The sequence below is a fragment of the Lissotriton vulgaris genome, chromosome 5 (assembly GCF_964263255.1).
Source record: "Lissotriton vulgaris chromosome 5, aLisVul1.2, whole genome shotgun sequence".
Classification (NCBI taxonomy): domain Eukaryota; kingdom Metazoa; phylum Chordata; class Amphibia; order Caudata; family Salamandridae; genus Lissotriton; species Lissotriton vulgaris.
Window position 1 is genome coordinate 1,129,478,030 of NC_141693.1, and position 12,992 is coordinate 1,129,491,021.

The 12,992-nt window shown below is 45.3% G+C and overlaps 1 protein-coding gene across 2 annotated transcripts in view; it reads right to left on the reverse strand.

Annotated features, from left to right (window-relative positions):
* Positions 1-1,722: 1,722 nt before the first annotated feature.
* The window catches only part of NRAP (nebulin related anchoring protein), a 360,104-nt gene continuing 348,834 nt past the window's right edge, over positions 1,723-12,992 (reverse strand). For both annotated transcript variants that reach the window (XM_086922847.1, XM_086922846.1), the window contains 2 exons: positions 3,710-3,862; positions 1,723-3,155 (listed from right to left, as the gene is read on the reverse strand). In XM_086922847.1, coding sequence (XP_086778973.1) covers positions 3,054-3,155; positions 3,710-3,862 — 255 coding nt within the window. In that variant the 3' untranslated portion in view covers positions 1,723-3,053. The remainder of the gene's footprint in view (positions 3,156-3,709; positions 3,863-12,992) is intronic.

Sequence of the window (12,992 nt, forward strand, 5' to 3'; positions counted from 1 at the left end):
ATAAAATTCCGTTGTGAAATAAAAACAACAATACAGCTAACTTGGAAGATGGAGGGAAAACGAATACTATGCAAACTTTCTGCTTATTTGGAACACGTTCTTTTAATTGGTAGGTGACATTTTATTTTAGTTTGATAGAAAATGCTCAATACAGACTTTATTTGACACAGATACATTTGGGTACTGTACACATCTTAGTGGATTTCCCAGTCAGAGGCTGGTGGCAGGATAACCTTCCACCATGCCTGTGTGATGGTACCTCGAGTCGAAGCACTTTGCACTTTTTAGTTTTTTGTGCACTTCATAAATCTGTGAGAAGAAATTTTTTGTCCCTGTTTGGTGCTCTTTTTCTTTTAACTCTTATCTTGAAGACTATAGATTTTTAACCAACTTGGAAACCCTAAAGGTTTGCCTAGCTGCTATGAATTTTACTTGAGAAGAGCTTTACATTAGGAAGCGATATGGTCAGTAGTTCTCTTTGTGAAGCTGTTAAGAGAGTTATTGTATGATGTCAGTCGATGCTGCTGTAATTGACTCACTGAATGTTTTTAATTTTAATGATGCATGTATTATTACTGTACGCCCATTTACTGTATGACGTTAATTGGATGCTGCCTTAATTGATCCATTGAATGTTTTTATTGATATATGTGTTACTACTGTATTCTTTAAGGGCTGTTGTTATTGATATATGTATTCTATGATGGCTGTTGAAGCTGTAAAGAATGTATTGAATGAATGAAGGAACGAATGAATGAATGAATGAATACTAAAATGATGTAGCATTGCAATCCACAAGAGTTGAAGAATGGTAGTTTGGCTGGAGAGGCAAAAGTAACCATAAATGATGATTGTGAGAAAAGGTACATGAACGGAATATCATACTTGGTGCAGGAAATACAGATGGAATTCAAAGGCTAAAGTTGTAATATTGAGGAATATCTAGCATAAAAATAAAATATTTGTGTGCTTATTACTTCCTTATTTTGTTTTATTTGTGAAGTAAGACACAGGTGTTGCATCCTGTTCGCCGGCAGTAATGTACTAGAAGTAGGAAGGTCTTTTACCCCTTGCATGCTGATGATGGCTCCCGTCCGTCATGGCACACAGTGCTCATGTGCTGATGACGGCCGGGAGCCGTCACGACCAGGCCCGCGATCGGAATGTGTTCACAGGAGCGGAATTCAGACGGCAGACAAGGGTAAAGAATGTAGTTGAAGAATTGTAATAAAACAGAAGAGTGAGGTGTTGCTGGTGGAGTGTGCTGTATGGTTCGTATCCCCTGTGCTCATTAAAGATATATCCAACTTCAGAGACCGGTGTCTTCTTTACAGTATATAGCAAGATGTGATTTCCTCTTACCCATAGCTGTGCTCGCTTTGCCACAATAGCAGCACATTGCTCAGCCACACCTATAGCACTTACACAGAAGCAAAGCTCCACTTTTGCACTACGGCCTCTGTCATTAATTCCTGATTAATGCCCTCTCAACACAACCTGCTTTACATTCTCCACTTCTGATACCTTGTGTCAAGCCCACTGTGACACAGCCGAGGGCACTTCTACGTTCTGCCGCTGCCGCTCAAACACTGTCCCTTACTCCACATATCTGTCACACCACCAACACCCTTTTAATCCATTCATGTACGCATGTGCCTGCCTTCTGAGAGGGAAATGACAGCTCTTCAGGACCACACTGGAGGCGACCAAACACAACATTGACAACGACAATGTGCAGTTTATTATTCAGCATTTTCAGGTCGGTCACTTTTTTATTTTTGTGTACATGCTAAATCTATTTTCTTTTCATGATAAAAAACACATTACTGTTCCTTGTCCATCGAACTCACTTTCACCAATCTTCTGCTACTAACCCCCTGCCTTTACGAAATTAACTCACCTCTTCAATCTTTTAACCCTCCAAGGCACAGCAGGAGATGCCCGAAAGTAATATTAATTTATTATTCATGCTAGGTTTCCTTTTGCGTTTTTTTTATAACACTCTAAATAACAGGTGTTACTATTACAATTATTCTATGGAACTCTTTGTATCAAGAAAGAAGACAGGCAGGGTTGATCTTAGTAAATAATAGTCAGATAATATAAATATATTGCAGTTACACTAGTAGTTGGTAATAGCCATGTAGAAAATAAAAACATATTCTATCAACGTTATTACATTCAATTTATTAGTCAATTAGCACTGATAGCCATTGCTGGTGCAAACATGTCTGCCTCCCTAGACATTTGCCACCTTCACACTGAGTCCTCCAAACAGGGGTAATGTTTGCTGCTACCGGGGACCGTCGATGCCTCCTGGTGGTGGTTTCCTTGCTGACAACCTTGCATTCAGCCCTCCTTGTAAAATGTTGTTGAGATCTCCAATTCGAGATCTCTTCAAGACCATACTTGGCCCTTCCCAACATTCTATTAAAGTCTTTGTTTACAGAGTATGTCTGTATCTATAACGTTCTTTAAACACCGTAAATATTTTGAATAATTAGAACATAATAAACAATTATCCACACATATTATTTTGCATTAAGTAAAATATTGCACTTTCCTGACCTGTAGGGAAGCCATAATAAAAAATATAACACCTCTTCGAGAAGCCAAAGTTCGAGGTGTCTGTAAAAGCGAGACTCTGTTAATTTATTTGATATAAATACCTTGAGGTTTCTACGTCTGAAAAATAATAGTTGTTACTTTATTTTAGTACAAAGCTGAACCCGCCAGTCCTCTAGTACTAATGTTGTGTGCAACTTTCAATAAACTCTTCACTATACACAATTCGGCAAGTTGGGACATATCCACTCAAAGAACAAGAGAAATATGAAATTGTCAGTTACAAAATATGCATTATGCGAGAAGATTTCCTTAAAATCACCCAAGCTGCAGCTCAGCCGCCTAGCTAAAAACAGATGAGTTGAAATGCTTCTGACATCCGTGGTAGCCGGGCAAGTATGTGGCACTAAAATGTTTCTTGTCCTGTAGTGCCTGCTGTTCTTTATTACTGCATTGCCGGCTTCCATATTCCATAGCTCTCAGAGTTGTTATTGCTTCTTCGGCAGCATTTTCTTCCTTCTGACCTGAAGCATCTCAGAGGCATCTGGATTGACACCAATTTGGTGGTAGGGATCATCTCCTGCTTGAGACTGTGATAAACAGAAAGAAAGCAGAGGGGGAAAATAAACTCACATTGGATTGAAAGCAGATAATTAGAGAACAGGCCCGAATCTACACTTCCGAAACTGTGACGTTATTGTTGACTAAGTATACACAAAGAAAATGTTGACGTGCATCCATCATGGTTCTAACTTATGGCAGACCACAGTGTCAACACTAGCCACAGCCATTTGGAGAATCAGTGGCCAGATACAGGATTCCCCAAGCAAAGCCAGCTTAGACTTCACCATCAGAAACCTGGTCGTTCTCCCACTTCCAAATGCAGTAAAGAACTACGGGTTTGGTGTGGTGGGACACCTTCCGTGCCCTGGGTGTGGTGGGACACCCGCCATGCCCTCAATGATGCACTAAAACATGAGAAGGTGGGCAGTGTCAAGGACAATGAACAATGGAGCGAGTCCTGCCTCTACAACACTGAAGTGTAAGTGCTCTTGAAAGCAAGATTGTGACATGTCAACATTTAGCTGAAATAAAGAAAGCCAACCATAATATGAGGCTTAGCAAAATAAGTATTTACTCTCACCTTAGTATGCTGGTCTTGTGCAGAGGTGGGCCGGGGGTCCACTTCCTGAGCGTAGGCCAGCTCCGCAGCCCTTCGGGCCATCTCCACTTTATGAGATCCCGGAGGAGTCCAGCCAATGCCTCTGATCCAGTTCAAATCAGACTTGTATTTCACCTGCATATGTTGAATAAACATCAATTAGGAGTGATTTCTCCTCCAGTTTAAATTGTACAGTCCCGACTTTACAGTACATTGCAAACTGGACAGGGAACAGCAGTTTCAAGAGCAAAAACCCTGGTCTAGGGACTAGTACAAATGCATTAATCCACTTAGTACTTGATAGTAATGATGTATCTCCTCCACTTTCGATGAAGGCATCGTGTGGTTAGTTCTAAATATATATTTTGGCCTGCTCTGGGAATGGTCAGGGGTGGTATGGTACGGTACAGTACAGTACGGTATGGTATGATATATGCTTTATGGGTTTTTATGCTATGCTGTGAGGTATGATACAATTCACACTTTGTTGTATTCCGGAACTACCTATTATAAGGGTGTCAATTACATTAGGTATTATGGGAACCTAAATATGCCTTAGCTTTAAAATCAAAAAGTGCAATCTGAGTGGATGAAAGCATTATGGGACTCCGTTGAGTCACCTTAGAATGTAGATGTATGTGTGGCTACTGGCTCCGAAGATAATAAGGGATGTTGTCTATTACACATGCTGGAAGTGAACTTCGAGATGTGGTTGTAAGCCCAGATAAAGAGTCCATTCTAGAGTTAACTGGGGTAAACATCGCTGAAGCCCAGTCTAAGGTAGGAAAAGACGCATCTCAAACTAAAGGTCGTCAATTCACAAGAATGCTAGGGGTAGTGGAAGAGACATCATGCACCCTTTGATCCCCAAATGATGCCAGATCTGAGCCTTGGCCTCGTTGCAATGTTAGGCCCTCAAAAAATGGCATAAACAGAATGGGATGAAATAAAATTTCTAACATCGAAACTGTTCCTTTAAGTCATGTTCATGTTTTTTCCTGTTATTGCCTTTGTGTCCTCCTGAGACGAGGCTTGTGCCAGGGCTACCAAAGAACAAGCCAGGGACAGAACCCGCAACACCTGCGCAACATCTATCCATTACCATCTGAGGATACTCTTACTGGCAAAGCGCGGAGATACCCCTCCGGGGGTCTATTCAGGCGCTATAGAAGAATATAAAATAAATAAAATAAATAAACCATAATTGACGTCCAGGAAGAACCTGATGTCTTGAGAGGAAAGAATCTACTTTAGTGTTTATGGCTTGACAGGACCCAAATCTTAAGAAACAGATAAGACTTAAAACAAAAACAAATACCAAGCATGCCTTGTTTATAAACACTCAGGAAACATATGAGCCTGAGAGATGTAGATACCTCAAAGCCATCCTGAAAGTCTCACTTCTCAATAATTTTCTTCCTAGTTCTAGAATCAGACTTTTGTAGTTGTGGAGAGATCTTCAGCAGAAGCAGCGTGAGGAGGACACTGGCATATTAGACTTCAAACATTTCACATCTATACATGTATTAAGCTAGCAGTTTTTTTTAGGTCGAGTCTAGACATGCAAGCAAGCGAAGCTTGTTTGCTGTCTGCTCGAAACCTATTGTCAGCCGTATTTGGGAATGTGGACACGAGTCGGACGCGCGCTTTGCTATTCTCAGTTTTGACCACGGGAGCGCGCTCCTAGCTACTTGCTGTGTGTGCGTTGTCAGTTTCGCTTTTGAGCCAGTGCCCCTGGGGAGCCTCGTGGGCTCTGGAGAGATGCCGGCACTATTGTTGGAGTCCCACACTGGGGACTCCAAATACCATGGCCCCCGCAGCCCTCAACATGCTCCGAGTACCTGCTGTCCCCAGAAACGCAAGCACGGAGCCCCACTCACTGGGACTTCTAGTTCGCAGGACTCTTCCGGGGAGACAACGTGCCCAGTCAGGTCCTGCTCCGGGGCTGCTCCCTCCGCCGGCACACGGACACCGGCACTCCGCTCCTTGGCTTCCCAGGCGGACGGCGGCTGCACGCAGGGCTCTCCTCTCTCTGCACCGGAGCCTTGCGCCAGCCACTGCACCCTGCCTCCTGGGAAGCTCCGGTCGCGCTCGACTTCCTGCTTCTGGTCAGGCCCCGCCTCTGTCTCGAGGAGGGCTGCCTGACTTCCGGTCTATTCATCATTCCCGGGAAGGTATTGGGAAAGAGTCTAGTACCCAAGCGACTTGTACTTGAGAATCTCTTTATTCTCTCTTTTCTAGTTATGAGCTCTGGCTCACGGGTTATTCTTGTATTATGAAAAGCTCTTTTCTCTCGCCCCTTTAGTGGAGGTGCTTATACACTAGTCATTACGGGAGGTGACGTCACGTGCTGCGCTCCTTCAGTTCCTGGTACTTTGCTTCGCTAGCACCGAGCCCGGGGTTCGGACCCATCCGAGGCCGAAGAGATGCCGCTGCCGCTTCAGAGCTTGCTCCGGGCCGGGCGCCGGTTGTCCTGTGGTGTGAGGGTAAGAGCGCCTTGTGTGCTATGAACAAAAGAGCGCGCCGCTGCGCTATAATATGGTGGAATTGGGGAAAGAACCTTGTGTATGCGACGCTTAAACTTTTTTGCCCCAAGTGAACTACTGGCAGTTGAACAGGGAAGTGCCCATGCAAGAAGCGCAAGGCAGTTAAAGGGGCGGGTTGAGGCTGCAGTGCCACACGTAGAGGTGGGCGAGTAAACATATTAACAGCGAAAGTCGAGCCAGCGTCTGGCTCGGCTGTAAGAGCCCAAGCACAAGCCGAGCCTGACATTTGTTTGATGTGAATCGTGCAACAAACGACACGTAAAATATATTATAACAAGACTCTTCAAAATAGACAACATTATTTCTGTAATGTGTGGCAGCTTTGACATTAATAAGTCACTTTTCAGGTTTATTGAGGAAATGAAGAAAAGGAGGCGGAGGTGGTGTGGACCATAGGCCACACCCACTTGCACGAGGCCACGCCCCCCGCTGCTACATAAACAGAGCTGGCTACAAGCTCGCTAGATTCTGACACTCCTGAGGCTCAGCCGGGAGGTAGTTTATGGCGCCGAAAACGGTCTTCTTTTTAATACATTTAAAAAAAACTGTGATAAATTGTATTTTACCCCTGCACACTCCTACCTCGATTTGGGAGGTCTCTGCTGGCATCCCTGACCCTGCGCAGCCGAGCTAAACGCTGCCAGAGACAGGCTTCGTTTCCCTTCTTGCCGCCATCGGCGAGCCTGACCATAGGCCACGCCCCCTACCTCCCCATAAGAGCATGTGTTTTACACGTACACGCAGCGGATGGGCGCAGCGGACGGGCGCAGTGGGCGCGCCGTCTGCGCGCCGAAGGCGCGCCTAAGGCAAGCCCGTCTGCGCCCGTCCACGGCCAGACGGGCCCAGGGCCCCGGGATGCTACTTCTCCCATGACTTACTCTTCCGCTATACTGAGAAGCCTTCAGCATCCCTCTTGCGCCCTTCTGTCTACAACCTGGGATCGCCTTGTGTCCCTTGGCATCTCGGCTGAACTGCCTTCTCCCAGACTTATCTGGGTGTCCCCATCAGCCCCCACCCCGCCCGAGACTCGCATCCGCATACTCTATCTTAACACACGGTCCCTCCCCCAACATCATGCCGATATTTTTCTTTTGCTGACTGCTGAGAACCCTGATATCTTGTTGCTCACTGAGACCTGGCTGTCTGATCTCCCCCTCCCTGACATCTTGGCTGCCCTACCTTCTAACTACTACATGCTGAACGCCAATCGGCCCACTGCCCGCCGTGGCGGAGGGGTGGCGGCAGTCATATGCAAAGATCTGACTCTCATTGCATCTTCCTCGCTATGTCTCCCTGACGTTGAGAGCCTTGTCATCAGCCTGGCAACGGAAGCTGGTGCTTTGACCCTCATTGTCCTATATCGCCCCCCTACCTCTATGCCCTTGTTTCCTGCTGCCCTTAGTGAACAGCTCTCCGCCTTGTTGACCTCTTCGGCCCGCATCGCCATGTTTGGCGATTTTAATTATTGGTTTAATCATGCCGATGCTGGCCCCCACACCACCAAACTCTTTGAGGCACTCCTCAGCCTTAATTTGATCCAGCACGTCACCTCCCCTACTCATACCGGGGGTCACATCCTGGACCACATTTGGACGCAGGGGGTATCGCTATCCTGCCCGATTATCTCCCCTTGCGTCTGGTCCGACCATTCATTGATCGAGTCCTCCATCTCTGTAAAGGGTCTGGTTAGGCCCCCCCCTCTGGAGGGTGGGACCGCTCGGAAATGGAATGCCCTTGATTCCTCTGCCTTCATTTCCTTTCTCGCGGAGACCCAATCCTCATCTAATAACACTCTAGATGTCAACACTCTGGACGCAAACATCACTCATTGGCTCATGACGGCTAGCGACCAATTCGCCCCCCTGTCCGGCTTCCCTCGCTCACGCCACAGCAAATGCCATAAATGGTTCAACTCAGCCCTGAAACAACAACATCTGGAGCTGCGTCAACTGGAGCGTAGGTGGAGGCGTAACTATCTCAGCACTGATAGGGAGGCGTACGTGTCCGCACGCAAAGATTACAAAAAAGCCATTACTAAAACTAAGTCTGCTTTCGTCTCTGAGAGAATATTAAAAGCCCCTAACAAATCTAAAGAGATATTTAAGGTCCTCGGCGAATTAACATCGGACGCCAGGACACTCCCGAACTTGCCCCCTTCCGCAGAGTCATGCAATGCCTTAAATTCCTTCTTTATCGACAAGATCTCGGCAATTAAAAACTCCATTCCCTATTACCCTCCCTCAGTTGCAGTTGTAGCCCCCCTGCTAAAACCCCCACTCTGTCCTGTTTCCCCACACTCGATTCCGACTCCCTTGCCAAGTTGGCCACCCGAGTGAAATCCGGTTCGCCCAAGGACTGTTGCCCTCCTTCAGTACTTCGCGACATCTGTCACACTCTTCCGCACTGTATCCTACCCTTACTCAACACCTCCCTTAACTCTGGCACAGTCCCCAGGTCGTTTAAGGAGGCTGTACTGGTGCCTCTGCAAAAAAAAACCTGGCGCGGACCCAGCGGTTCTCACCAACTACCGGCCCATCTCCCTCTTGCCTTTTCTGTCTAAAATCCTGGAGGCACATGTCACTACTTGCCTCTCGCAATTTATCGAGGAGTCCAACTTCCTGGAAATAAACCAGGCCGGCTTTAGACCAGCCCATTCCACTGAGGCTGTGATTCTCGCTGTGTTGGACAACCTCAGAAGCAATGCTGACAGAGGACTCCCCCAGGCATTAGTCCTACTAGACTTATCGGCGGCATTCGACACGGTGGATCATAACATCTTACTCCACAGTGTCGAGGCCGCCGGAGTCTGTGGGCCTGCCCTGTCCTGGGTCAAATATTTTCTAGAGGGTAGATCTCAAGCAGTGAGCTTGGGTCCCTTTAGCGCCACCAGTGTTCCTTCATCCTGCGGGGTCCCCCAGGGATCTTCTCTGTCCCCCCTCCTTTTTAATTTATACCTTCAACCTCTCCTTCACTCCCTAGGCAGGTGGGACGTCACAGTGTTCAATTACGCGGACGATTTACAAATTATTTTCCCCCTCACCTCCCCTGACGCTGTCACCAACTTCCAAGCGGTCATGACACACATCCAACATTGGATGAACCAAAATCAATTAAAGCTCAATCCTGGCAAAACTGAGCTTCTCCTCCCTGGGAGAAGTGCCCCCCATTGGGGCCCTCAGTACTGGCCAACTGAGCTTGGGTCACCTCCCTCTCCCGCTGGCTGTGTAAAGAGTCTCGGGTCATTATTGACTCTGAGCTCACTCTCAAGGCCCAGGTGAGTGCTGTAACATCCTCCTGTATGTTCCAGCTATACAGGATACAGAAAGTTGCCCATCTTCTGACTTCCGAAGCCCTGCTACAAGTTTTAATAGCTTTGGTGATGTCCCGTTTGGACTTCTCTAACGCCCTATACCATGGCCTCCCCAAATCCCAGCTGGCTAGGCTACAGATCATACAGAACCAGGCTGTCAGACTGGCATTTAAAATCCCTAGATGGCAGTCGGCCAAACCTCTATTACATCAACTGCACTGGCTACCAGTCATTGAAAGAATAGCCTTTAAGGTCTGTTGCCTGGTCTTCAAAGACTTAACTGGTCCCTTCCCTGCTTTCCTGAAGTCCCTGATCACCCCTTACTGTCCTCCCCGCACCTTGAGGTCCACCCACCTTCAGCTTCTAGTTGTCCCCCGGTTCAAACTCACTAAATCTGGCGGCTGCAGCTTCTCTCACCTGGCTCCCAAGCTATGGAATTCTCTTCCACTCTCACTCAAGACCTCTTGCTCCCTCCTATCTTTTAGGAAATCTTTAAAAACTCTGCTCTTTTCACATCCCCACTAAACTCCTCTTGTTCAACCTCAGTGTCCTATCAGCGCCAGGAAACTCATGGTGACAGTGCGCTTAACAAATTTCCCTTAACATTAACATTAACATTAACATTAACTATATTTCATAAGATCACACAGTTTGGAGGAATCCAGGTTTTCTAGTTTCACTTTGTAGGAATCATGCACTACATGGGCGTCTTATTTGTCTCCCTTTTACCAGGATGTTAAACCTTTGTTTTCAACTTTGTGCACAAGGTTAGAGCGACTCGGCTGGAGTTTCCAAGAGCAAAACTACAAGTCCCAGACTACAGCTAGCTGTTGAGTGCTGACTGAAATATCCACAACTGGCTGACAGTGTAATAAATGGCTGAAGGCCATAAAGCAGCTCTGTGGGATAAAGGAGGGGGAGGGATGCCTCCGCTAAGACCATTAGATGTGACCAGATGCTGGATCTGACATTATTTCTTTTAACTGCTGGATATTTTTTTCTCAAACTTTGAAACAAGTGCTTGTCACGTGAAAAGCCCCGCTGCAGTATGTTTAACCGGCCCCGTATATCTTCTTCCATGCCTGGGATAAGCTTAGCGCATATAAGTGAGGGAACTTTGTATTGGGGCAAGGGTGTGGTAGAGTGTTACTTGTACGCAGAAAGGTTATGGTATTTAGGGGCCCCGTTACAATATTCTTTGTTCCCATTTACTGTACATTTGTCCATCTACTACAACAAAATCGGCACTGAGTCACCGAGAGAGGGGCCCTATTTGAAATTAATAATATGTGAAGCATGTTAGCTGAACCCACATTTTAAAATTATTTTGTATTTCCATGCTTTTTTTTGTATCAAAGCACTGTATACATGTTGAAAGAAGTACAAAAGTGACACTGGGTGTTAATTAACCCGCTTTGAGGAAAACGTGCTTCTCCCCCTCTGCCTATACATTGCTCTCTAGCTCTTTGCTGCTGCCCTCCACCCTGTCCTCCGTGTTACTTCCTCCGACCTACACCCTCTTTCCGTTGTCCGCACCTTCTCCTCCCCCTCCGTACCTTCTCCTCCCCTACTGCCCTGTATATTGCTTTCATTTCGGCTGAACGCTGACCCCACCACCATATCACTTTTACAACACTCTGGCCAACCATGTTGCTTGTTTCTTTATGTTGGGACCGCTACCATTACCTCCTAGAAAGAACATTTCCAAAGTGACGTGCTCTTAAAAATTGAATTTTGACATATTCACAAGCCCGCGTTGCGTGAAATTATGATTTCTTTCGATAAGCTTTCATAAATACTGTGTAAACATTGGGCGGACCAGTGGAATTGATTCTGTGGCGATTCGACGTTTACTACACAATTTAGCATTTGCCTTACACACACACATACACACGCACACACACACACACTGCGCTGCCTCACACACACACTGCGCTGCCTCACGCACACACTGCACTGCCACATAATTACACTGCACTCAATGCAACATACACTACAAATACAGCTCAGTGCCGCATAATTACACACCACATAATTACACTCTACTGAATGCAACACACACTCCACACAATAACACTCAGTGCCACATAATTATATGCTACATAATTACACAGGCACTCAATGCAACATACAACCCAAACAATACCACTCAGTGCCACAAAATTACATGCCACACAATTACACTCTACTGAATACAACATACACTCCACACAATACCAGTCAGTGCCACATAATTACATGCTACATAATTACACTGCACTCAATCCGACATACACTCCAAATACCACTTAGTGCCACATAATTACACAGAACATAATTACACTACACTGAATGCAACATACACTCCAAATACCATTCAGTGCCATATAATTACACACCACATATTTACACTGCACTCCATGCACCATACACTCCAAATATCACTGAAAGCCACACAATACACACCACATAATTACATTGCACTCAATGCAACATTCACTCCAAATACCACTCAGTGCCACATAATTACTCTACTGAATACAACATACACTCCCCATATTACCACTCAATGCCACATAATTACACGCCATATAATTACTATTCTCAATGCAACGTAAATACACTCCACATAATACCACTCAGTGCCATATAATTACACACCTCATACTTACACTACTCAATGCAACATAAATACACTCCATCTATCGCACTCACTCACTCTATCTATCGCCATCACTCTGTCTATCTATATTTTGCCCTCCCTCTATCTATCTATCGCCCTCCCTTTATCTATCTATCTCTCGCCCTGCCTCTATCTATCTATCGCTTCGCCACAGCATCACTCAGCATCACCACAACATCACTCATGGGAAATACAACATCGCTAGGCGCTACCATAGCATCACTGAACGCCACAGCATCGCTCATCGCCACCACAACATCACTCAGCACCACCACAGCATCAATCTGTGCAGCGATTCAACAACTGGTTCAAATATGTTCTCTCAATGTTTCAAGCTTTATTACAAATGTCACAAAAAGATGTTAATATTTCACTTCTGTTCTTGGATTTTCGTCACAATAAAATACAATTAACATAATCTTCCCAAAAATTATTTACAAAAGTTTAAGCTATTGTCATTATAAATGGCAATATCTTTTATTTAAGTATTAAATATAAAAAATGTAAAAGCCATTGTTATTTGTAATATCAATACATCTAAGTCACGTAAATACAACACATATTGCATTACAAATGCTATAGGTGTCACATTTGCGAAAGTTAAAACTATTAGCATTGTAAATGACAAAGCTACTAAGTTCTCTATTTTCAAAACTAACACATAAATAAAAACTGTGTAATTTACAATACCAATAGCTCAAACTTTCCTAATGCGAGACCTATTGCATTGCAAATGCTTGTTTTTAT